The sequence below is a fragment of the Oncorhynchus kisutch genome, linkage group LG19 (genome assembly GCF_002021735.2).
Source record: "Oncorhynchus kisutch isolate 150728-3 linkage group LG19, Okis_V2, whole genome shotgun sequence".
In the NCBI taxonomy this organism is placed as follows: Eukaryota; Metazoa; Chordata; class Actinopteri; order Salmoniformes; family Salmonidae; genus Oncorhynchus; species Oncorhynchus kisutch.
Genome location: NC_034192.2, coordinates 55,457,848 through 55,484,606, shown reverse-complemented (window position 1 = coordinate 55,484,606; position 26,759 = coordinate 55,457,848). Strand labels below are relative to the sequence as shown.

Below are 26,759 nucleotides of genomic sequence, written 5' to 3'. Positions count from 1 at the left end.
GTGGGTGGGTCTATGCCCTCCCAGGCCCACCCATGGCTGCCCTCTGCCCACTCGTGTCATCCATAGATTATGGCCTAATGAATTTATTTCAATTGACTGATTTTTTTTATTATGAGCTGTATCTCAGTAAAATAGTTGAAATTGTTGCATGTTGCGTATTTTAGTTCAGTTCATATCGATCCCTGGTTTGATTCCTGTGTGTTTGTGTCAGGGTCCAGGTCGCAAAGCCTATGCTTAGTGCTATTACTAACTTGTTGCATGTTGGCTGGGAAGGCTGGTCCCAGCCAATCAGAATGAGTTTTCCCCCACAAAATGGCTTTATTACAGACAGAAATACTCCTGTTTCATCAGCTGTCCGGGTGGCTGGTCCCAGACGAAGAAGCCAGATGTAGAGGTCCTGGGCTGCGTGGTTACACGTGGTCGGAGGTTGTGAGGCCGGTTGGACGTACTGCCAAATTCCCTAAAACAAAGTTGGAGGCGGCTTATGGTAGAGAAATGTACATTAAATTATCTGGCAACAGCTCTGGTGGACATTCCTGCAGTCAGCATTCCAATTGCACTCTCCCTCAAAACTGTGGCATTGTGTTGTGTGACAAAACTGCACATTTTAGAGTGGCCCTTGATGTTCCCCAGCACAAGGTGCACCTGTGTAATGATCATGCAGTTTAATCATCTTCTTGATATGCCACACCTATCAGGTTGATGGATTATCCTGGCGAAGGAGAAATGCTCACTAACAGGGATGTAAACAAATTTGTGCACAACATTTCTGGGATATTTGATTTCAGCTCCAGAAACATGGGATCAACACTTTATATGTTTTGTTTATATTTTTGTTCAGTGTAGTTGAGTTTGGCGGTCGATCAGGTTGAATAGTGTTCACCAGCTCTTTCAGCTTAGCATGCTACTGCAATCTAACAGGGTGGATACAGAAAACGGCCTCTCCACATCAACAATACAGTGAACAACAAGACCAATGCTGAGTCTAGGGCTGTGTGGTTGGAAGGTAGAGCCGCCATGGTCTACCACCAGTCTCTGTCTCAAACCACAGCCTTGATTAGATCTGTTCAGACCTTACACTGAAATGGGCTGTTTAGACCCTAATCACCTCCTGAGAACGTCTTTATCCACAACACTGTACTCCTAACACTCTTAGTAAATATACTGGTGATTGTTGTTGCCATACTGTACCACTAAAAGCTTCCTGCTACAACAAATTCCCTTCCACAGGAGGTTGGTGGCACCTTAATTGGGGAGGATGGGCTCGTGGTAATAGTGGAATGGTATCAAATATATCAAACACATGGTTTGATGCCATTCCATTCGGTTCATTCTAGCCATTATTATGAGCCATCCTCCCTTCAGCAGCCTCCCCTGGTCCCTGCATAGTGTGCTACTTTTGACTGGAGCCCAGCAGGAAAATATGTGTAGGGGGGGTGCTGAAAAAAATGGTCTCCCTGCACTGTTGAAAACTATTTTTGTCCTCTCATACAGGAGTGCCGCACCCTCAGCAACCCTACTTCCCACAGCTACTTTCCATAGGGCTCTGGTCAAAAGTAGTGCACCATAAAGGGAATAGGGTGCCATTTGGGATGTGTCATATCCTTCTCCAACTCTTCTTACACTCAATGTCATGTAGCCTAAGTTACGTAGAATTAGTATGTGCAAGATATCACCTGTAACTGGGTATCCTTTTGAAAAGTTACTGTTATGTAGGCCTAACTGCATCAGCAAACCAACTGTATTCCCTCCCCCATATGCCCCCCTAGGCACAACTATGACAACATAACCAACAAAAACGGGTCACAACTCCTGCAGCTCTGTCGCACGCTGGGTATGTACATAGTCAATGGTAGGCTTCGAGGGGACTCCTATGGTAGGTACACCTATAGCTCATCTCTTGGCAGTAGTACCTTAGACTACTTTATCACTGACCTCAATCCATTGAGTCTCTCGGAGCGTTCACAGTCAGCCCACTGACACCCCTATCAGACCACAGCAAAATCACAGTCTACTTGAACAGAGCAATACTCAATCATGAGGCATCAAAGCCAAAGGAACTGAGTAACATTAAGAAATGCTATAGATGGAAGTAATGCAGTTTGGAAACCTATATATTTGACCTCTCAGCTTCCCTATCAAATCTAAAAATCTCAAATAGAAAACCAAAGAAAATGAACAACAATGACAAATGGTTTGATGAAGAATGCAAAAATCTAAGAAAGAAATTGAGAAACCTGTCCAACCAAAAACATTGAGACCCGGAAAACCTGAGTCTACGCCTTCATTATGGTGAATCACTAAAACAATACAGAAATACACTACGGAAAAAGAAGGAACGGCACGTCAGAAATCAGCTCAATGTAATTGAAGAATCCATAGACTCTAACCACTTCTGGGAAAATTGGAAAACACTAAACAAACAACAACATGAAGAATTATCTATCCAAAATGGAGATGTATGGGTAAACCACTTCTCCAATCTTTTTGGCTCTATAACAAAGAATAAAGAGCAAAAACATATACATGATCAAATACAAATCTTAGAATCAACTATTAAAGACTACCAGAACCCACTGGATTCTCCAATTACCTTGAATGAGCTACAGGACAAAATAAAATCCCTCCAACCCAAAAAGGCCTGTGTGTTGATGGTATCCTCAATGAAATTATAAAATATACAGACGACAAATTCCAATTGGCTATACTGAAGCTCTTTAACATCATCCTTAGTGCTGTCATCTTCCCCAATATTAGGAACCAAGGACTGATCACCCCAATCCACAAAAGTGGAGACAAATTTGACCCCAATAACTACGGTGGGATATGCGTCAACAGTAACCTTGGGAAAATCCTATGCATTATCATTAACAGCAGACTCGTACATTTCCTCAATGAAAACAATGTACTGAGCAAATGTCAAATGGGCTTTTCACCAAATTACCGTACAACAGACCATGTATTCACCCTGCACACCCTAATTGACAACCAAACAAACCAAAACAAAGGCAAAGTCTTCTCATGCTTTGCTGATTTCAAAAAAGCCTTCGATTCATTTTGGCATGAGGGTCTGCTATACAAATTGATGGAAAGTGGTGTTAGGGGTAAAACATACGACATTATAAAATCCATGTACACAAACAACAAGTGTGCGGTTAAAATTGGCAAAAAACACACACATTTCTTCATACAGGGCCGTGGGGTGAGACAGGGATGCAGCTTAAGCCCCACCCTCTTCAACATATATCAACGAACTGGCGCAGGCACTAGAAAAGTCTGCAGCACCCGGCCTCACCCTACTAGAATCTGAAGTCAAATGTCTACTGTTTGCTGATGATCTGGTGCTTCTGTCACCAACCAAGGAGGGCCTACAGCAGCACCTAGATCTTTTGCACAGATTCTGTCAGACCTGGGCCAAGACAGTAAATCTCAGTAAGACCAAAATAATGGTGTTCCAAAAAAGGTCCAGTCGCCAGGACCACAAATACAAATTCCATCAAGACACCATTGCCCTAGAGCACACAAAAAACTATACATACCTTGGCCTAAACATCAGCGCCACAGGTAACTTCCACAAAGCTGTGAGCGATCTGAGAGACAAGGCAAGAAGGGCATTCTATGCCATCAAAAGGAACATAAAATTCAACATACCAATTAGGATCTGGCTAAAAATACTTGAATCAGTCATAGAGCCCATTGCCCTTTATGGTTGTGAGGTCTGGGGTCCGCTCACCAACCAAGACTTCACAAAATGGAACAAACACCAAATTGAGACTCTGCATACAGAATTCTGCAAAAATATCCTCAGTGTACAACGTAGAACACCAAATAATGCATGCTGAGCAGAATACGGCCGATACCCACTAATTATCAAAATCCAGAAAAGAGACGTTAAATACAACCACTTAAAAGGAAGCGATTTCCAAACCTTCCATAACAAAGCCATCACCTACAGAGAGATTAACCTGGAGAAGAGTCCCCTAAGCAAGCTGGTCCTGGGGCTCTGTTCACAAACACAAACACACCCCACAGAGCCCCAGGACAGCAGCACAATTAGACCCAACCAAATCATGAGAAAACAAAAAGATAATTATTTGACACATTGGAAAGAATTAACAAAAAAACAGAGCAAACTAGAATGCTATTTGGCCCTAAACAGAGAGTACACAGTGGCAGAATACCTGACCACTGTGACTGATCCAAACTTAAAGAAAGCTTTGACTATGTACAGACTCAGTGAGCATAGCCTTGCCATTGAGAAAGGCCGCCGTAGGCAGACATGGCTCTCAAGAGAAGACAGGCTATGTGCTCACTGCCCACAAAATGAGGTGGAAACTGAGCTGTACTTACTAACCTCCTGCCCAATGTATGACCATATTAGAGATACATATTTCCCTCAGATTACACAGATCCACAAAGAATTCAAAAACAAATCCAATTTTGATAAACTCCCATATCTACTGGGTGAAATTCCACAGTGTGCCATCACAGCAGCAGGATGTGTGACCTGTGCCACAAGAAAAGGGCAACCAGTGAAGAACAAACACCATTGTAAATACAACCCATATTTATGCTTATTTATTTTCCCTTGTGTACTTTAACCATTTGTACATCGTTACAACACTGTATATCTACCTCACTTGCTTTGGCAATGTAAACACATGTTTCCCGTGCCAATAAAGCCCCTTGAATTGAATAATTGTGGTTGTTAATTAACGTACACTCACCAGCCAGTTCATTAGGTACATCACCTCGCTCACAAAAAAATGGATAGCTCCTAAACAGAGGGTCATGCAGCCGTGGCTGGCTATATAAAGCAGGCAGACAGGCATCAAGGCATTCAGGTACTGCTTGATTGAATGTTAGAATGGGCAAAACAAGTGACCTAAGTGACTTGAGCGTGGTCTGATCATTAGTATCAGGCGCGTCGTATCCACTATCTCAGAAATGGATGCCCGCCTGGGCTTTTCACGCACGACAGTGTCTAGGTCAGGGCTCTCCAACCCTGGTCTTGGAGAGCTACAGAAGCTCTCCAGGAACAGGATTGGAGAGCCCTGGTCTAGGGTTTACCGATAATGGTGCGACAAACACAAAACATGCAGTCAGCGGCAATCCTGTGGGGGAAAACAGCTTGTTAATCAGAGAGGTCCGAGGAGAATGGCAAAAATCGTGCAAGCTAACAGGCGGGCCACAGACAAATAACAGAGCAGTACAACAGTGGTGTGCAGAAGGGCATCTCGCAACGCTCAAATCGTCGATCCTTGTCACGGATGGGCTATTGCAGCAGACGACCACACCGGGTTCCACTCCTATCAGCTAAAAACAAGAAGAAACGGCTCCAGTGGGCACGCCATCACCAACACTGGACAATTGAGGAGTGGAAAAACATTACCCGGGAACATGATAGCAAGTTCAGTTTACTTGATCAGCCTGTGCAGTCCCCAGACCTCAACCCTATAGAGCAGCTTTGGATGAGAGGGAACGGGCTGTTCACAGCATGAATGTACCGCCGTCCAATCTGCAGCAACTGCGTGATGCCATGGCGTCAACATGGACCAACATCCCTTTGGAACATTTCCGACACATTGTAGAATTCCCCAAAGAATATAAGCTGTTCTGGAGGCAAAAGGGGACCCGACCCAGTACTAGATGGATAGACCTAATAGACTGGCCGGTGAGTGTATTTTTTATTTAACTACCTTCATGGTATCCAAGAGACAGAGAAGGGGAATGTAATTAACGTGAGTAGGTACCATGTCATTCAGCCTGTGTTAAACGATGTACGCTCAGTTGAAACTGGTCTGATCACAGGTAGAATCAGGGAGAGATGTAGTCTGTCTTATCAGACACTTACTGTACCTTATTTCAAATACTCTAGATTAGATAGATGTCTGTGTCAGTTGATCAATATAGCTGATCCTTTAGGGGATGTTTTTCTGTGTGTATGTTGTGTTCCATGTGTATACATACTGTACAAGGCCAGACTTTAGTGTGTTATGATACACAGGGCAACACAACTGGCCTGTAAATACTACAGCTAATGATGTTAGGATAAGCAGAACCACATGTTGGCTGTGGGTTGTTAATTCACTAATAAGGAGCAGGAAACAGAAACACATGTTGGCTGTGGGTTGTTAATTCACTAATAAGGAGCAGGAAACAGAAACACATGTTGGCTGTGGGTTGTTAATTCACTAATAAGGAGCAGGAAACAGAAACACATGTTGGCTGTGGGTTGTTAATTCACTAATAAGGAGCAGGAAACAGAAACACATGTTGGCTGTGGGTTGTTAATTCACTAATAAGGAGCAGGAAACAGAAACACATGTTGGCTGTGGGTTGTTAATTCACTAATAAGGAGCAGGAAACAGAAACACATCGGGTTCTGTTCATAAGTAGTGCACTATAAAGGGAATAAGGTGCCATTTTGGACACTCCCAGGCTCTACTGAGAACCTCTGACTGAGAAAGTTGAGCTGTGGCTGACCTGTGTATTCTACCTTTAGGTGGCTGAGTGTACAGTATCTAACACACCCACACACACACAACATAGAGACACTTCCCTCTAGTGGAAAAAGAGGTGAGGTTCTCCATGAGGAAGAAGGGCAGGTGCAACAGCCTTCATACCCAGTAGTAGCACTCCAGGAGGGTTGGTTGACCTGTTATAGCTCACCAGACATAACAGAAATTAACAACACTTTCTCCTCAAGAAGTTGTTTTAATTCAGAACTCTTTGTTCCCCATGACAACAGTCAAAATAGTTGACAACAGTAAAAATCTGTGTGTTCCCCATCAAAACCAACTTATAGTCTATTTCTTCAACCAGAGGAAACGATAGGAACAGATTGCTCGAGATATACAGTACAGGTTTAGTTTCAGGTAACATAAATAACCTCATCTTCATTCCATCTCAAATCAGCACATTTGCCAGGTAGTCCATAAACTTGGTTAAAACAAAATCATAACATTTAAGGGAAACAAATAAAAATATTCCATTCCTGAGTTTGAGAGAGAAAGAGAAGTTCCATAATCTACGTATCATTCCCAGATTGTAATCTAGTCTTCAGACTGAGTTCAATGTATAGCCTGACTGCTATGGCTGAGGGAGACCAGTCTCTCTCTGATGCTTCTGTTCTCCTGCAGCATCCTACCGATGGTCCTTAACACAGCCTGTCTGGCTGCCCACTGCTGGGGAGGAGAGAGAAGTAACAGAGTTATGGCAAAGCCCACATCAACATCATATAAAAACCCTGTAGGTTAGAGACAGTACAGTAGTTTAATAACGGTAGGTCTGTGACAGGTAACACAATTCAACAGCTGCCAGACTGCCAGGAAATGGAGGCAACAGACACAAACCACACAAATAAATCAGACATATTTGTAATACAGCATCAAATTTACAGGTTGGTTGGTTGACGTGTGCTCGTCTCTCTGGTAGAAGGTGAAGAGGTCTTCATTCATCATGCTCTGAGGAGTGCCTGTATCGGACATGGAGGAACAAGGAAGGAACGAGACTGCGGCCCCGTTTAAAATATTTTAAAGTGATTCCTTCCTTCCTAGCTTCCTTGAAATTAGCACTGGTTAGACATGATTGGACAGGTAAACTGAACGACCCACATATATTCATGTTTTTTTCATTCTAATCAGTGAATACTTCCAGGAAATTACGGTGGATTAATGGATTTTTAAAGAATTCTAACAGGGTTGAGTTGGGTAGCCTACCCTTGACATACACCCAACTTAACGTTAGCTAGCTAGACCATCACATGACAACATTCTGCTGATAGCTAACTACTTATTCTGACAATATTCTGGATAACGTTATTTTAGTGTAGTTACATCTTTGGCCAACGCTAGGACTTCTCCGTCTCTGTGATCTTTCTCCTCCACCTTGACATCGGGCAGCTGTCTCTATCACGGGTCGTGGTGGAGGCATCGACCTTCTCTCATCCTTTCGTTTCTTCTTGGACAGTGCAGGCTTGCTGTTACACTTCGTTAATTTGATCTTTTTTGTTGACAATGTATCTTGTCTTCTCCTTGAGCTGGACAACTCGATCAAGTACTCATTCGTTTGCTGTCCATCTTTTTGACTACATCGTGAGGATTGAGATCCAAAACTTGGCACGTAAACAGCCTTGAACTGAACAGCACCTGGCATTTTATTTCTATGCCCGTTTATCAACAATAATTTGAAGTTAGCTAGCAAAAGTTAGTCTCTCAAAAAATGCTGCTGACTAGTTAACGGACAGTCTCGAGCCCTACTTACCTCGAGCAGTTAGGGTTAGCTGCACGTGCCCAGTCTGTAAACATTAATCTATTGATCTAGTTAGAGATGCAACAACGCACTATTTAATTCTCAATTTAGCTGCTAATCACTTATTTGGTGAACATTAGTGTTGTCACTCACTGACAAAAAGAGCAGTACAATTTGCCACTGCCAGCCAAATTGATTTATGTAAATAAGATATTTGCCATGCTGCATTACAATGGCTTCTCTTCGCCAGCAGATGGCGTTGCTTTCTTTTTCTGACAAACGTAATAGTACATACTGCAGTGGCATGTTGAGTCCACTTTTAACCCTCTGGGTATCCGTCGTTGTTGGTATCAGGAGCCAAAGGTCCGGGCAGTACGATTGGATCTGCCTGCATCTATAATTTGCCCTTTCTGACCTGGTTCAACTTACCAGGCCAGATGTGTCAGAAACCTCCTCCTTGGTCTCTGTCACACACAGCTGCACTCAACGGTTATGGTCCAATACTCTCCCCTTCTAGTCAAGTCAAATGCATTTAACAAGGGTCACAACACTGTTCACACAAATAAAAAGAGGAACAAAACAATGTAGAAAGACTGGTCTTGTGAGGAGGGACAATCTTCTCCATGAAGTGTGCACTTACTCACTGCCCATCACGGATTAAAAAGGAATGGACTGCTGTAACAGTATTTATACCAATCCAAATGGGTTTAATTCCATGGAGGTGAGTTATGTCCACTTTTAGCAACATAATGAGAAATTGGAGTGTTTGAGTCATTTTATTTGGGTGCAGGGTTCAAAAGGAATGTACTGAAAAAAAGAGCCTGTGTGTTTTCCCTTTCCATGTACAAACCTAACAGCACACATGCCTTGCTTTCCTCAAGAAATTGACTTCAACCACTGTTTATCCTCACAGCTGAGTTTTATTCTTTCAACATCTCACATTACAAATACTTCAAATGTTGTATGCATACAGTTATAAATAGTTGGCTGCAGATGATGATATGACTTTAGACCTTGATTTTTACTTCAGTTCTACAAACCAACTATAAAAACTGACATCTGTTACCACATAACATAACCGGAGGGGAGAAATATACAAATTGGAACTTATAAATGCGAAATGACCATAATAAAAATCAAGATGATGTCTCAAGTAAAAAAGGTATATCAATAAATACAACCTTCCCAACATACCATTAAAAACTATTGACATGTTTCGCAATCAAGTAATACTAACAGACATTATTCCTCTGAATGTGGTACACAAACAGCAATTAGAAAACCTAGACATCAACAAGTTCAACACATCACCCCAAAAAATAGAAAAATCTGATCCAAATGATAATTTTACATTTCAATTGAAAATATAACAAATGCTAAATACGTTATCAACTTAGTATATACAATGTTTTCTTAATCACAGTAGCATGGTAGTAGCAAAATAATTGAATAAGCACAAAATAATGTTTAAAAATAAATTCAGTTATATATTAGTAGAAAGTCTCTTGTTTTGTTTGACTTTGCAGACACCAGCATGAACAATAGACTGAGAAAATAATCCTGTTTGAATGTTTACATGGTTTATATGGGGTTAAATGATTTACATTGCAGAAAGAGGGAAACCGTTTTACGAAAGAAGAAGTATTGCACATAAGGGCTCAAAGTTAACTTGCAACATGAATCACATTCAAGTCTATGTCCCAAAGCATGCCACATCACAGGGGTGGAGTGATCAAGTCTCTTAAGGAACAAGTGTCTTCTACATGGCTAAACTCATGTGGTATCCTGCATGTACAGCAGGTCTGTCTGTGAGGGAGGCAGACTTTAGGTGAGAAAGAGAGGATAGATATTAGGTGATCTGAAAGAGAACTTAACTCATACAAAAATAAAAGAGAGATCTAGTGCATTACAATAGTTTTCTGCATTAACACTAGTCAATAGTCATGTTATTCTGTATTATGTCATGCATGCCTAGAATAACTGGAACGTTCTGGAACCTTCAGGTAATTCCAGAATGAGAATCTAAATAGTTTTTAGAACACCTGTCATCATTCACTGATGATACAAGGGAACAAGGGTTCACTCATCCACCCAAGCCAAAACATTTCCCCAAGATTTTCCTTACCCACTACAAGCTGAATATATATGTTTCAAGACTATCAAAATAAGTTTAGAAAGGTCTTGTCATGCCTTAAGATCCAGTACTTATGGTTTATTATTATGAAAGAGAAGTCTGTACATGATTGGCTAACTCTTTTTCTTTTCTCTACACAATCACACCAGACAATTTAACATTTACCAGCACTTAAATATATAAAAAGCTAAATTGAAAATTATATTAATATCATTCATTTTTTATTTTTTAAATTAAGTTTTACCATAAATGCAGATCTCTTAGTAACAAAGGTACAAAATTATTTTTCACCAAGTGAAAAAAATGAGGTATTGCAAAAGGAGTTATCCCATCTTGTGAAAAATGTGCCTAAAATGACTATTGAAAAAAATATTTAGAAAAGTAGTGCATAATAAATTTATATATGTTCATGACAAAATAATCAGCTAGAAAACACTGTACAAAAATCAGCAGGCCATGTATAAAATAATATCTTTATCTCTGTGACAGTAAGTTCTTCAGAGTGTCCAACTACTAACGTATTCATCCTCCACAGCTAAGATCCACTAGCGAATCCATTCGCCACAGCTCGGATCTACTTCCTCTACACTCCAGTCATGGTAGAGAGTGCGCCAGATCACCATGAGACTAGCCTGGTAGTCCTGTCTGTCTGTGCTTAAGCCAACTCCTCTCTGTGTTAATTGGCTGGACAATGATAGCCAGAGGAGATGGTTAACACTAAAGCACATAGTACCAGGCTGCATACTATGTCACTCAGGGAACACTGTAGCTAGCTACCACTGTACTGTGCATTCCTACTAGTACTACAGCATTAGCATGTTAGCATCCAGTGCTAATATCCCTGACAATATAAAGTGAGCTAATACTACTGCCAATACCGGAGCCCTGCCTAGACAGCTAGGGCTGTAGTCTTTATGAGCTGAAAGTGTCTTTCCAAAGACTGTTTCTCCCCTCTCCTCAATTTCACAACTTAAAACGGCACTAGCCTTATTGACCTCCTGAACCTGAAAATGGAGTCTTATAGTCCTTAAACCCCTTAGATAATCAACTGGCTTTGATCACTTGTTTTTAGGCCAATCTTTGGTTTGCCCATTTTGGCTACAAAGAGTCATTTTAAACCATGATCTAGAAACACATACCAGTCTGATGTCAGGCCCGATACCGAGGGGATAATTTTTCTTAAATAATCCTGTTTGTACTCTGACCAGTTTATTTATGATGAAGGGAATTGTCACTCTGTCTGCCCTCCTGCAGTGGATTTCTTTGACTATTGAACTTTAACCTGACCAGTTGCTCTCAACCTTTGGTTAACAATACAATTATAAATCTAATCCTGCATGCGTAAAGTAACAAAATAAGTGCACCCTTTAAAACGCAACTGTCCTAGTTAATATACTGATTGAGGTGCAGCACATAGCTCACTCAAATGTTATATATGTTACTCTTGACAACAAATGTAAGCAGCTTCGCCAGCTAATGAGAAAAGAAAGTACAGTCAGAAGAAACATTTCTTCTCATATCTAATAATGCATCCAAGTACTCATGCACACCTTAACTTAAATTCAAAACGGGATTTCTTTCACTTCGTTTTACTTCTTAGCATTTACTTGTCTTAGAAGAAAGTCTGATTAAAAAAAAAGAAGATTAAATTAAGCTTTTAAATTTCTTTTTTCATTTTGAAACTAAATAGGAACCAGCAAAAAGAAAAGTGCATTTATTTTCTACAACATAACCCATCCCCCTCCCTCCCTAATTCCACCTGAAGGATATGTGTCGGGGCCGGTCTCCCCCCTCCTTGACCAGTGGCTTGTGGAACTCTCGTCCGGCCCGGGAGTGGATGGCGGCCCAGCAGTACTCGCAGTAGTACTGGAGACAGGTGACGTTAGCGCAGAAGAAGGGAGCGAACTTCCCCCCACAGCGTGTCCCCTGGCACTCATCACACAGCTGGTCATCCAGCACATATGGCTTCACTTCCACCTGGGGGAGAGGGGGAAAGAGGAGATGAAACATACCCAGATGGAATGGGACAAGAGAGAAACCAGAGGGGAGAAGCTCAGACCCAGCTCCATTTTGTAGCTTAGCTATTGTTCGTGTGAGGTCTCTATGGTTTTTCTCCTGGACAAAATGCACGGCGTATGTGGCTCCGCTAAACTACCACAGACCAGACTGACTCACCCGTTTGTCGATCTCGCCGTGCTGCAGCTGAACGAATCGAGCGCTGATAGCAGCGATGTAGCTCTGCTGATTGGAGAAAGCCACACGGCCCGCTCCTTTAGGGTACTTCAGCTCAGGGTCTGTGTCGATGCCAGCGTAACACACTCCTCCATACAGACGATCCATTATCATGGCCAGCTCCACTGGAACATTAACACATATAGGATGATGTGGCTGGCTGGGTCTGTCAGACAGTGTTAGCCTACTGAGCTAAAGCCTGGGCATTACTGTAGCTCAGAGTCTCTCTCACACACACACACAGAATCACAGTCCAGTACCTGCACGTAGAGGACGTGGCACCCCCCCTACGAAGATGGTCTTCCTGGGGTCCAGAGGCTGAGAGCCGTCCATCACAAAGTCACTGTCGTTCAGGTTCCAAGGACGGATCTGGACCTAGAGGAACGGCCAGACAACATTCAGGTAACACCCATATAACATCTAGAAAATAACACATTTCATAACGTTTGTAACTCTTTCAATGTCCCTACAACTAGATGTGAACTAGGTGAGCAGAGTGGACTGGGCAGGGCTGACTTCCTGTAGGTTTGTGGACTGGGCTGAACTAGGTGAGTGGACTGGAGTGGGCAGGGCTGACTTACTGTAGGTGAGTGGACTGGACTGGGCTGAACTAGGTGAGCAGACTGGACTGGGCTGAACTAGGTGAGCGGACTGGACTGGGCAAGGCTGAACTAGGTGAGCGGACTGGACTGGGCAGGTCTGAACTAGGTGAGCGGACTGGACTGGGCAGGTCTGAACTAGGTGAGCGGACAGGGCTGGGCAGGTCTGAACTAGGTGAGCGGACAGGGCTGGGCAGGGCTGAACTAGGTGAGCGGACAGGGCTGGGCAGGGCTGAACTAGGTGAGCGGACAGGGCTGGGCAGGGCTGAACTAGGTGAGCGGACAGGGCTGAACTAGGTGAGCGGACAGGGCTGAACTAGGTGAGCGGACTGGACTGGGCAGGGCTGAACTAGGTGAGCGGACAGGGCTGAACTAGGTGAGCGGACAGGGCTGAACTAGGTGAGCGGACAGGGCTGAACTAGGTGAGCGGACAGGGCTGAACTAGGTGAGCGGACAGGGCTGAACTAGGTGAGCGGACAGGGCTGAACTAGGTGAGCGGACAGGGCTGAACTAGGTGAGCGGACAGGGCTGAACTAGGTGAGCGGGCAGGGCTGAACTAGGTGAGCGGACAGGGCTGGGCAGGGCTGAACTAGGTGAGCGGACAGGGCTGAACTAGGTGAGCGGACAGGGCTGAACTAGGTGAGCGGACAGGGCTGAGCAGGGCTGAACTAGGTGAGCGGACAGGGCTGAGCAGGGCTGAACTAGGTGAGCGGACAGGGCTGAACTAGGTGAGTGGACTGGACAGGACAGGGCAGGGCTGAACTAGGTGAGTGGACTGGACTGAGCAGGGCTGAACTAGGTGAGCGGACAGGGCTGAACTAGGTGAGTGGACTGGACAGGACAGGGCAGGGCTGAACTAGGTGAGTGGACTGGACTGAGCAGGGCTGAACTAGGTGAGTGGACTGGACAGGGCAGGGCTGAACTAGGTGAGTGGACAGGACAGGGCAGGGCTGAACTAGGTGAGTGGACTGGACAGGGCCGGGCTGAACTAGGTGAGTGGACTGGACTCGGCCGGGCTGAACTAGGTGAGTGGACTGGACTGGGCCGGGCTGAACTAGGTGAGTGGACTGGACTGGGCCGGGCTGAACTAGGTGACTGGACTGGGAAGATCTCACAACCATTTACCAGCAGTGCTAGACTGACAAGGAGGACAGACAACTCCCACCAAGACAGACTGGCTCGTGTGTCACACACAGACACGTCAAGCTCCACTCACAGGCTTGTCCTTGATGGTGGGGCTGGAGACACAGAGGTAGAGCTTGCCATCCTCCTCGATACAGGCATCGATCAGAGCCTGGACAGAGCTCTCGTCTTGGAACAGTAAGAATGCATAACCTAGAGGGAAAGAAAGAGCTCAATACTCATGACCATCTAGTCCCCGTCATTCCTCGGGCCCAGAGGTTCCCAGTCATTCCTCGGGCCCAGAGAATTCCCTGTCATTCCTCGGGCCCAGAGGTTCCCCGTCATTCCTCGGGCCCAGAGGTTCCCCTTCATTCCTCGGGCCCAGAGTATTTCCTGGCCAATGTGACCATATCAGACTCACCTTTGGGTGGGAAATAGGACTTGCTCTCAGCCTTGTGGGGCCAATCAACAAACAGGTGACCGAACCGGCGGAAACTGGCGGTGATCTCATCTGAGAATGAAAGAGTCAAAGATAGTCAGCTACACAGGCTCTTCAGGACCCTGCAGTTGTAGCACATAGCCTTCATGCCTCTGACATCACATCGGGACCCATTAACATAGAAAAGAGACACCTCTCATCGTCTTTAACTCAGAACTACATTGTAAAAGGTGTATTATTCTGTTCATTGATCAATACCTTCATCTATATCGGGGGGCAGTCCTCCCACAAACACCTTGCGTGAGTATCTCTCCACTCGCTCTCCGTTGAGGTGTGGGAAACAGTGGGCGGATCCTAAACCAGGAAGTCCCTGGTCACCTGACTCGTCCTCTCCGAAGGACCGCTCGTCCTCCATGGGAAACAGGTTAGAGTGACCTAGAGGGCAGAGAGATAGATCGGTAGAGATGAGATACTTATTTCACACCATGTTGCCAACCCAAACCGTACTAACCCAGACACCCTGGACTTATTTCACACCATGTTGCCAACCCAAACCGTACTAACCCCGACACCCTGGACTTATTTCACACCATACTAACCCCGACACCCTGGACTTATTTCACACCATACTAACCCCGACACCCTGGACTTATTTCACACCATGTTGCCAACCCAAACCGTACTAACCCAGACACCCTGGACTTATTTCACACCATGTTGCCAACCCAAACCGTACTAACCCAGACACCCTGGACTTATTTCACACCATACTAACCCAGACACCCTGGACTTATTTCACACCATGTTGCCAACCCAAACCGTACTAACAGACACCCTGGACTTATTTCACACTATGTTGCCAACCAAAACCGTACTAACCCAGACACCCTGGACTTATTTCACACCATACTAACCCAGACACCCTGGACTTATTTCACACCATGTTGCCAACCCAGACACCCTGGACTTATTTCACACCATGTTGCCAACCCAAACCGTACTAACCCAGACACCCTGGACTTATTTCACACCATACTAACCCAGACACCCTGGACTTATTTCACACCATGTTGCCAACCCCGACACCCTGGACTTATTTCACACCATGTTGCCAACCCAAACCGTACTAACCCAGACACCCTGATGAAGACGTAAGCTGATATACATTGAAGTATTTTAATGTCTCATACATTAAAAGGCTTTTTAACTTTCAAACCAAACACGAGTGCCTGGACATTTTTATGCCACTTAGCACCTATTTGTGGTTATAATATATATTTTCAAACCATACTGTGCTGGCTCCGATAATTCATTTTCACATTGTCCTTTTCAACAACTATTGTGGAAGTTTAACCAGGCCAGCTCTGTAGAGCTTGGATTTAACCAAGCCAGCTCTGTAGAGCTTGGATTTAACCAGCTCTGTTTGGCTCAGTTGTCGAAAAAGGGTAAGATTGTACCCAAATAAATACACCTACAATAAAATTGCGGTACATTGATTGAAATCAAATTAACTCAAATAAAGCAATTTTTCATTGTGATGAAGACAAAAGAGAATCATGATCATGAAACCAATCATGATTTCCGCCACCACAGCCAGGTCATAAAAACCCAGCAGGAAACAGGCACCCGACAATCATGTCAGCTCATCTTTTTTGCTGTTGCGCTGTACATATGATCAGATTTCACAACAAACACCTGTTGAACATTATTAATATAGCAATGTGTGAGATGGTCAGTCAGCACAACTGCAATAAAGACAACCTGGAAATCCATTTCAAGACTTCATGTTAAGTATATAAAGCAACACAGAGCAGTAGGCCACATAATCTACATGGACGTTTTTAAATGCTTCATAGTATTTATAGAATTCATCCATTTTATTTAGAATTTTTTTATTCTATTAATTTCAAATCCTCCCTGGGGACTTGAAGTCTTCCTCTGCAGGTTCAGTGACTAGTGAACAGTCCGCATTTAAGAGGTAAACACAGACAAGGCATCTGAAATGGCACCCTATTCCCCCAGACACAGAGAGGCCAAACCAGACAGACAGCATGTACTGTTTAATGGCCGCTTTGCAAATAATGACATGACTTAGGCTAAAACATGAAGACACTTTGGGTTTGGCTTTACCTCGTCGTCTGCCATAGCTCCTAGCTGCATGTAAAACAAGAGACAACAACCTTTATACCAACTCTTAACAGCACAGGGTTCTAAAATAATGTACACTCCATGAACAACTTGCATCCAATTGACTACCTGTATTGTGAATGGCTGAACTAAGCTATAAACTTTATTGTACTTGAGGCAAAATATAACATTTCCATACCATTCATGGGCAAAGACCCATCTCCGCCCTGGTGAGAGAAACCATAGCGACCTGGAGAGGAAGAGACCGAAGTCAGTTAGAATATGCACATTATTTTGCCTTCTCACTCCATATAGCCACCACATTTCAACATCTGTAGCTGTTCTGTGATGTACTGAAGATAATGAGAATTGAGATGAGCAGCAGAACCATCAAAGCGTCCAGAGAACTCTGACTTAACAGCCAATAGATAGCGATACCTGATCAGAGGGAGGAAATAAGTGATGGACTGGCCTGAATTAACATAGTGACAAACTCCTGAAGAGCAGTCTGGGTCTTGGCTTATAAAACATTTCTTCAGAGATGGTATGCGACAAAACGTAACCCAAATGTTTAATTCATGGTGGTGGAGAGAACGGAGAATGGAGCATGGATCAAAGTGTCAGCATAGCAGTACTTAAACAGGTAAGTGTGTGTGATTGAGCAGGTTTAGACAGAGTAAAGGAGTGGGAAGGTGAACGGAAAGGCTCTGGAGCAACGAACCGCCCTTGCTGTCTCTGCCTGGCCGGTTCCCCTCTTTCCACTGGGATTCTCTGCCTCTAACCCTATTACAGGGGCTGAGTCACTGGCTTGCTGGGGCTCTCTCATGCCGTCCCTGGAGGGGGTGCGTCACCTGAGTGGGTTGATTCACTGTTGTGGTCATCCTGTCTGGGTTGGCGCCCCCCCCTTGGGTTGTGCCGTGGCGGAGATCTTTGTGGGCTATACTCAGCCTTGTCTCAGGATGGTAAGTTGGTGGTTGAAGATATCCCTCTAGTGGTGTGGGGGCTGTGCTTTGGCAAAGTGGGTGGGGTTATATCCTTCCTGTTTGGCCCTGTCCGGGGGTGTCCTCGGATGGGGCCACAGTGTCTCCTGACCCCTCCTGTCTCAGCCTCCAGTATTTATGCTGCAGTAGTTTATGTGTCGGGGGGCTGGGGTCAGTTTGTTATATCTGGAGTACTTCTCCTGTCCTATTTGGTGTCCTGTGTGAATCTAAGTGTGCGTTCTCTAATTCTCTCCTTCTCTCTTTCTTTCTCTCTCTCGGAGGACCTGAGCCCTAGGACCATGCCCCAGGACTACCTGACATGATGACACCTTGCTGTCCCCAGTCCACCTGGCCATGCTGCTGCTCCAGTTTCAACTTCCACCTGACTGTGCTGCTGCTCCAGTTTCAACTGTTCTGCCTTATTATTATTCGACCATGCTGGTCATTTATGAACATTTGAACATCTTGGCCATGTTCTGTTATAATCTCCACCCGGCACAGCCAGAAGAGGACTGGCCACCCCACATAGCCTGGTTCCTCTCTAGGTTTCTTCCTAGGTATTGGCCTTTCTAGGGAGTTTTTCCTAGCCACCGTGCTTCTACACCTGCATTGCTTGCTGTTTGGGGTTTTAGGCTGCGTTTCTGTACAGCACTTTGAGATATCAGCTGATGTACGAAGGGCTATATAAATAAATTTGATTTGATTTGATTTAAAGCCATTTCAACTCTATCCTGCACTAGCGCAACTAGACATTTTACCAACCGGTCAGAATTACCTGAAATCAATCTTCTGTCTCTACATTGAAAATATGCCATTACTGTATGTTCAGCTCATATTTCCTCATTGCTCTCCAGGTAACGTTTGCCCTGGAAGCAGTGTTCTGCCTCTGTAATACTCGTGGAGTATTACAGAATACCAGGGCCTATATTCAAAGCATCTAGGATCAGGTCCCCCTTGTACATATAATCATATTCATTATTTTCCTAAAAGAAAAAAACCTCATTCAAGAACAGCACTCATTCTGAGACACTCTGTGAAGACAGACCCAGGGTGTTTTTTCATACTGCGAGAAACAGAGAAACCCACCTTTCAATGAATCCTGTTCAGCCCTCATAATATCAATCAGACTGTTCTCCAGGGAGTGCATGCTGAAGCCATCGAAGGAACGGGTTCTCTCCTGCTGAGAGACACAGAGACAAGGAACACGATGATTAGCCTGCAGTTTTCTAAGAACAGGAACACAACCATTCTGACGCTAGAACCCGTGGTAGGTTCTAATCTAGACCCTTGACACAGTTTTGCTTTGTTAATAGATGAGAACTATGTTGTCCTGGTACTTTAGACCTAAACAGTTACACATTCACGGAGACGTTCTGTGGTGACGCTTATTGAACAAACTACCACCAAAATGTATTTCTGTGATTCTACAGAGATATCTCCAGATGTAGGCCATCTACAGCTTTTGTGTCACATGCCCGTCTCTGTAGATAGACACTGACTGCTTTTCAAATAATCCCTTCCTTGAAGTAATCACCAATCTGTGTGTGACTGGAAAAGCTAGACTTACACCCGACTGCTTTAGGCAATCCAGGTCATGTCAGATCTGCGTTTACCTCAAAGAAGAAAGGATGTATGCCTTCTTTATGTATTCAAACAGGGCCTTCTTTATGTATTCAAACAGGGCCTTCTTTATGTATTCTAACAGGGCCTTCTTTATGTATTCAAACAGGGCCTTCTTTATGTATTCAAACAGGGCCTTCTTTATGTATTCTAACAGGGCCTTCTTTATGTATTCTAACAGGGCCTTCTTTATGTATTCTAACAGGGCCTTCTTTATGTATTCTAACAGGGCCTTCTTTATGTATTCAAACAGGGCCTTCTTTATGTATTCAAACAGGGCCTTCTTTATGTATTCAAACAGGGCCTTCTTTATGTATTCAAAAAGGGCCAACGCCTGCAGAAGTGAGATGACAGTATGTCAATATGTCATACAAGCGTTGTGGCATCTCTAACAACAGGAGGAGGCTGGGGTTTCCGTATTTAACGTGCTGCATCTCTAACGAAAGAAGAAGGCTGAAGTTTCCGTACCAAATGGCACCCAATTCCCTGTATAGTGCACTACCTTTGACCAGGCTCTGGTTTAAAGTAGTGCACTAAAACAGGGAGTACGGTCCTATTTTGAGTGAACACTGATTACCGGATTAGGCCTCCTCATGGCATACGCTACCACCACATTCACAGATCTAGAAGACTACATATACAACAACACATAGTTACTGGGAATTTCATCATGAAAAAGGTTGTTGGCCTAATTGTCATTGATGTTATCAGATGCTCTACTTACTAGTAACTAGATCATATTTGCTCTTCTCATTTACTTTGATGTGTACTGTATTGCGCATATCAGAACATATAATTTGGCTCTGACTCTTGTATCAAAAATGCCTTTACCAAGCTGCACGTGTTGGTTTTAACAATATAGAAACATGTTTGAAGTCCATTTTCATTGTCCTATAAGGGTGGAAAAAATATATTTTCTCTCTAGTTTGCTCATCACTTCTCTCACCTGGAAAGGGAAGTTGTCAGTGCGACTCATGCTGTCTTCCATCCAGGCCTTTTGGTTGAAGCCAGAGTTATTACGAGGATACTTCTGAGAGGGCACCTGGAAGATAGAACAATATTATATAATATTGTTCTATGTAGTACATGTGGGATAGTACCATGTGATTGTACCATTGAAGCACATGAGAGTTCATTTTATGGACTGCAGTCACGAATAAATTATATCATAAGCAACTAAATCAAGCACCACTGGAGTTTGGCAAAGCATTGAAATGAAAGAAAAATGATTGACTAGTTCATTGTAGACTGTTATATGAATATGGTTAATCTACTCATCAGTCTGAGGCCTTTGGGACATCCGGTCTTAACAGGTATGAGGTGTGTCATATACAGTTGTAGTCTGAAGGTTAATAATCACCTTAGCCAAATACATTTAAAATCAATTTCTCACAATTCCTGAAACTTAATAAAAGTACAAATTCCATGTCTGAGGCCAGTTAGGATCACCACTTTATTTTAAGAATGTGAAATGTCAGAATAATAGAAGAGAGAATTCTTTATTTCAGCTTTTCTTTCTTTCATCACATTCCCAGTGGGTCAGAAGTTTACATACACCAAGTTAGTATCTGGTATCATTGCCTTTAAATTGTTTAACTTGGGTCAAATGTTTCAGGTAGTCTTCGACAAGCTTCCCACAATAAGTTGGGTGAATTTTGGCCCATTCCTCCTAACAGAGCTGGTGTAACTGAGTCAGGTTTGTAAGCCTCCTTGCTCGCACACGCTTTTTCAGTTCTGCCCCAAAATTTTCTATAGGATGGGCTTTGTGATGGCCACTCCAATACCTCGACTTTGTTGTCCTTAAGCCATTTTTCCACAACTTTGGAAGTATGTTTGGGGTCATTGTCCATTTGGAAGACCCATTTGCGACCAAGCTTTAATTTCCTGACTGATGTCTTGAGATATTGTTCCAGTATATCCACATAATTTTCCCTTCTCATGATTCCATCTATTTTGAGAAGTGCACCAGTCCCTCCTGCAGCAAAGCAGCCCCACAACATGATGCTGCCACCCCCGTGCTTCATGGTTGGGATAGTGACCTTCGGCTTGCAAGCCTCCCCATTTTTCCTCCAAACATAACGATGGTCATTATGGTTAAACAGTTCTATTTTTGGTTCATCAGACCAGAAGACATTTCTCCAAAAAGTATCTTTGTCCCCATGTCCCCAGTTGCAAATCATAGTCTGGCTTTTTTAATGGCGGATTTGGAGCAGTGGCTTCTTCCTTGCTGAGTGGCCTTTGAGGTTATGTCGATATAGAACTCGTTTTACTGTGGATATAGATACTTTTGTACCTGTTTCCTCCAGAATCTTCACAAGGTCCTTTGTTGTTCTTCTGGGATTGATATGCACTTTTCACACCAAAGTACGTTCATCTCTAGGAGACAGAACACGTCTCCTTCCTGAGCGGTATGACAGCTGCGTGGTCCCATGGTGTTTATACTTGCGTACTATTGTTTGTACAGATGAACGTGGTAACTTCAGGCGTTTTGAAATTGCTCCCAAGGATGAACCAGACTTGGGGAGGTCTACAATTCTCTTTGAGGTCTTGGCTGATTTCTTTAGATTTTCCCATGATGTCAAGCAAAGAGGCACTGAGTTTGAAAGTAGGCCTTGAAATACATCCACAGGTACACCTCCAATTGACTCAAATTATGTCAATTAGCCTATCAGAAGCTTCTAAAGTCATGACATCATTTTCTAGAATTTTCCAAGCTGTTTAAAAGGTACAGTCAACTTAGTGTATGTAAACTGCTGACCCACTGGAATTGTGATACAGTGAATTAAAGCAGTCTAAACATTTGTTGGAAAAATTCCTTGTGTCATGCACAAAGTAGATGCCCTAACCAACTTGTCAAAACTATAGTTTTGTGGAGTGGTTGAAAAACGAGTTTAAGACTCCAACCTAAGTGTGTAAACTTCCGACTTCAACTGTACATCTAACAGTACCAGGTTGTTAGAGGGGAGTGTGCAGTATATCTAGCTAGTTCAGTACCAGGTTGTTAGAGGGGAGTGTGCAGTATATCTAGCTAGTTCAGTACCAGGTTGTTAGAGGGGAGGGTGCAGTATATCTAGCTAGTTCAGTACCAGGTTGTTAGAGGGGAGGGTGCAGTATATCTAGCTAGTTCAGTACCAGGTTGTTAGAGGGGAGTGTGCAGTATATCTAGCTAGTTCAGTACCAGGTTGTTAGAGGGGAGTGTGCAGTATATCTAGCTAGTTCAGTACCTGATTGTTGGGGAAAGACTTCTTAAGTGGTGAGATGGAGTTGAGGGCCGTCACCCCTCCATTGAGGCCCCTGCGGTACTCACGAACCCCCTGTGACCCTCCCCAGCCACCGTACCCACCTCCCCCGGGGCTCCAGGAGGTGGAAGTGGGGGGGGCAGGGCTCTGGTAGCTGCCCCAAGGGGAGGGGGGCTTGGACTGGGCCGGGGCCAGGTGGGGCAGCTGGGTGAAAGCTCCAGAGCGGTGGGGGTGAGGAGGGAAGGAGGGCTGGGGAGGGTGGGGGGAGGCTGGAGAGCGACGGAGCTGAGGGGGGACCCCCTGGTTGTGGGGGTGGTAGTGGTGGGGAGGAGGGTGGTGCTGGGAGACAGGGCCGATTTGGGGGGAGAAGCTGCCCCCCGCCCCTCCGAAGCCGGGCCCCGCGTGGTGGGAGAAGTTCTGGAACAGCATCTGGGGTCCGTTAGCGTTGGAACCAGCCGGGCCAAAGAACCCACCCCCGACGTCCTCGCCGATAACGGGGGAGGGGTTGGAAGTTATGGTCGGGGACCAGTTGTTGAAGGAGGTCAAGGAGGAGGTGGTGGTAGACTGGGCTCCGGATGTCCCCATCCCCAGGCTATCCTGGTAGTCAAACCCCCCCAACACCGGAGGAGAGTCCATCCCACCCCTAAGCTTCTCCTTCCCACCGTTCTCCAACGAGCCCTTCTCCAGGGAGCCGTCCTCAGGTAGGATTCCATCCAGCCCCCCTAGGCCACCTCCGGCCTCTTGCTGCCCAGGGGAGAGGGCCTGCGGCTGGGCCTTCTCCTGCAGGTCCTGGAGGTCCAGGGCTTTGGACTTGTCGGAGTCAAGGATCTCATCCTGCATGTTACTGTGGGGTGTTACGGAGGGGAACAGCCATGCGCTACCTCCTCCATTGGTGGCTGAGGTGCTGTTGACGAATGAAGGGGGGCTGGGGGGGTTGGCAGGGTGATTGACGTGGGGGGGCTGGGGTTGGAGGTGAGGGGGGATCCTCACAGGGAAAGCAGACTTGTTGCCACTGCCGTTATTCTTCACCAGGACTCCGAAGCCGTAGTCGTCCATTTATGAATCCCGGGGTAAAGACAATATTTCCTCCTCAACTTTGTTCTTCTTATCTCAATGTCTTCTAGGCCTATTTCCTACTGTATAACATGGGGAGGGAAGGAGAGGAGTGCGGGAGAGAGGGAGGAATTGAAGGGAGAAAGGGGGTGAGGGAGAGGACAGGAGTGAAGGCATGCGCGAGAAGAAAGGGGAAGGGAAAGGTGATGTAGGGAAAACAGTGGGTGAGGTAAAAAGGGGGAGACGGATGAGAAGCGGACTAGACAGGGTCGAGGGAGGGGGGTGAGAGAGAGGATCGAGTGAGGGGGGTGGAGGGTCGAGGGAGGGAGAGAGAGGGTCGAGGGTAGGCCGAGAGAGAGGGTCGAGGGAGGGAGAGAGAGGGTCGAGGGTAGGCCGAGAGAGAGGGTCGAGGGAGGGAGAGAGAGGGTCGAGGGTAGGCCGAGAGAGAGGGTCGAGGGGGGAGACAGGGTCGAGGTGGGGAGACGGGGGAGGGATACGGGGTCGAGGGGGAGAAACAGGGGAAAGGGAGGGGGGGGAGAAACAGGGGAAAGGGAGGGGGGGGAGAAACAGGGGAAAGGGAGGGGGGGGAGAAACAAGGGAAAGGGAGGGGGGGAGAAACAGGGGAAAGGGAGGGGGGATGGAAACAGGGGAAAGGGAGGGGGGAGGAAACAGGGGAAAGGGAGGGGGGGGAGGAAACAGGGGAAAGGGAGGGGGGGGAAACAGGGGAAGGGGGGGGGGACAGGGGCAAGGGAGGGGGGGGAGAACAGGGGCGAGGGAGGGGGGAGAACAGGGGCGATGGAGGGGGGAGGGACCGGGGCAAGGGAGGGGGGGACATAAATACAAAGGCTATCATTCTACAATTTGATCCTACAGGCCATCCAAAACAACACCAGCCTTGCCAACTGCAGTGACTTTGCTGCAACTGCAGACTGCTAGTGATGTAACAATGAGATTAAATCATTGACTCGCTCAGCCACAGTAGGCCAAGGCTACATGATAAAATAACAGACTTAGCATAGCAGTAGCACTAGCAGGCCACAACAGAAAACACCTGAGTGAACCTGCGTAGGTTAGCTGCGGTATAAGCACATAGCACCAGGCAGACTGGCTACGCTATTAGTTGACGTTTCTCTTCCCAAAGGTCGTTATGTGGCTAGCAAGCTAACAGCTGCTGCATTGGGCTCCATGTGCCCTGTCAATCAAACACATTACGATTATCAGTGTTGGTCTATATGCAGTGTAGTGTGTGTCTATGCCCGTGCGTTATAATGAAGGTAAATACACCAACACCTACCGAATATCTAGATTATTTTCTGCTATGACCTCCTCCGTCGCGACCAGTTAAAGAAGAAAATGCTGGTGACGTTTCTTGTCTATGCTGAATCTAGGGTAGCCTAGTTCCCAGTATACAAGCCGCTCGGCTAGGGTAATAGCCGACAAGCTAATACAGTAGATACATTGTAGCCGTTCTAACGAGCAATCGAAGCAGATAGGCAACAATGTCGATGACAAATTAAACAATGTATCCGAAAATTCCACCGACAGCGATACACGGGCTGGATATGCGGTGATATTGGTATTAAATGGTGTGTGTATCTTTAAACGACCTCGTCGGTTTCGTGTCCTGTGTGTTCAATGTCATAGCTTAGCACCAATCGTTGTCGTCATTATTTTTGTGCAATTCTAAACCACGGGTATAAACCTGAGTGCATTTCTCTGGTACGACATTACATTTCTGAAACGGATTCTATATCGTGCATTATGTACCTCTAAATTGTCGTCATGTCCTTATGGTTCCTAGATGTTGCCATATTTCAGCTTTTTTCAATTTTCTGCATTTCCAAGTCAACCGGTACGAATGGTCTCTTCTTGTCGATGACAGCTGGGCCAGTAGGGAGACACTTCCGACTCATAACCCCGCCCCCTCCTCCAACTCCCACCCACAGACTGCAAGGGTTTCCCTCTGCGGCCTCGCCCCTTTCCACAGATGACTGGTGTTTAATTGGATATGTGTGGGTAAACCACACCCATCTCACGCCTTTTCAATGAAATGGCACTGCGTTCAAGACGTTCTCAGCCCAAATAAGGATGTTGAGAAATTCATGGGTGGAGTTACACATGCAGGTAAATAATGCACAAAATTCAAACTAGATGTGTTGTATACATTCAGTACTCCCTGCATTTAAAAATCTAGTCAGTCAATCTAGGGTTTATTAAACACATTTAAACACAAGAAAAAGGCAAGTTAAGAGGCTAATCTTGACTCAGCTAGCACATTTGGTTCCTTTGAAGTTACCTATTGGTTGTGGGAACGAAGTCATGCGTTTCCTGAAGTAAAACTGAATGTTTTTGAAACATTCTGAGAACTGAAGTGAACATTTTGCCTGTTCTGGGAACGTTCAGTTTTAGGTTGCGAGGAGGTTCTGAGAACGTTTTACTATGGTTCCCTGAATGTTTTCATTAATGTTCTGAGAACGGAAATTCTAGGTTATTAGAAGGTAACAAAATAATGTTCTGAGGACATGTTTCAACAAGACAGCTAGCATAGGTTAACTGTTTTGGCACCTAAAACCCTCACAAACTTTTACAGATGCACAACTAAGAGCATCCTGTTGGGCTGTATCACCACCTGGTACAGCAACTGCACAGCCCGCAACCGCAGGGTTCTCGAGAGGGTGGTGCAGTCTGCCTACCGTATCACCGGGAGCAAACTACCTGCCCTCCAGGACACCTACAGCACCCGATGTCACAGGAAGGCCAAAAAGATAAACAAGGACAACAACCACCCGAGCCACTGCCTGTTCACCCAGCTATCATCCAGAAGGTGAGGTCAGTACAGGTGCATCAAATCTGGGACAGAGAGACGAAAAACAGCTTCTATCTCAAGGCCGTCAGACTGTTAAATAGCCATCACTAGCACATTAGAGGCTGCTGCCCTATATACAGTGGGGCAAAAAAACA

The 26,759-nt window shown here is 45.1% G+C and overlaps 1 protein-coding gene and 1 long non-coding RNA gene across 14 annotated transcripts; both read right to left on the bottom strand.

The window, feature by feature from the left end:
- Positions 1 to 6,080: 6,080 nt before the first annotated feature.
- LOC116354993 (uncharacterized) lies at positions 6,081 to 8,619 on the bottom strand. Of its 2 annotated transcripts, none has more exons than XR_004204192.1 (3): positions 7,839 to 8,619; positions 7,401 to 7,513; positions 6,081 to 7,187 (listed from the first exon to the last, which is right to left on the bottom strand). It is a non-coding gene; the product is annotated as an uncharacterized LOC116354993 (long non-coding RNA). The 2 variants fall into 2 exon arrangements; XR_004204193.1 differs by having other exon boundaries at positions 7,401 to 7,477; positions 7,839 to 8,613.
- Positions 8,620 to 9,148: 529 nt separating this feature from the next.
- Positions 9,149 to 25,775, bottom strand: LOC109878600 (cytoplasmic polyadenylation element-binding protein 4-like). Of its 12 annotated transcripts, none has more exons than XM_031797502.1 (12): positions 25,566 to 25,698; positions 22,731 to 24,057; positions 20,453 to 20,548; positions 18,973 to 19,066; positions 17,106 to 17,156; positions 16,910 to 16,933; positions 15,038 to 15,214; positions 14,762 to 14,851; positions 14,435 to 14,553; positions 12,880 to 12,994; positions 12,563 to 12,744; positions 9,149 to 12,364 (listed from the first exon to the last, which is right to left on the bottom strand). In XM_031797502.1, the coding sequence occupies exons 2-12, from the start codon at positions 23,799 to 23,801 to the stop codon at positions 12,137 to 12,139; spliced, it is 2,247 nt and encodes a 748-aa protein (XP_031653362.1). In that variant the 5' UTR covers positions 23,802 to 24,057; positions 25,566 to 25,698; the 3' UTR covers positions 9,149 to 12,136. The 12 variants fall into 12 exon arrangements, with proteins under 12 accessions (XP_031653362.1, XP_031653364.1, XP_020326401.2 ...); XM_031797504.1 differs by having other exon boundaries at positions 18,973 to 19,063; XM_020470812.2 differs by having other exon boundaries at positions 22,731 to 23,881.
- Positions 25,776 to 26,759: the final 984 nt, after the last annotated feature.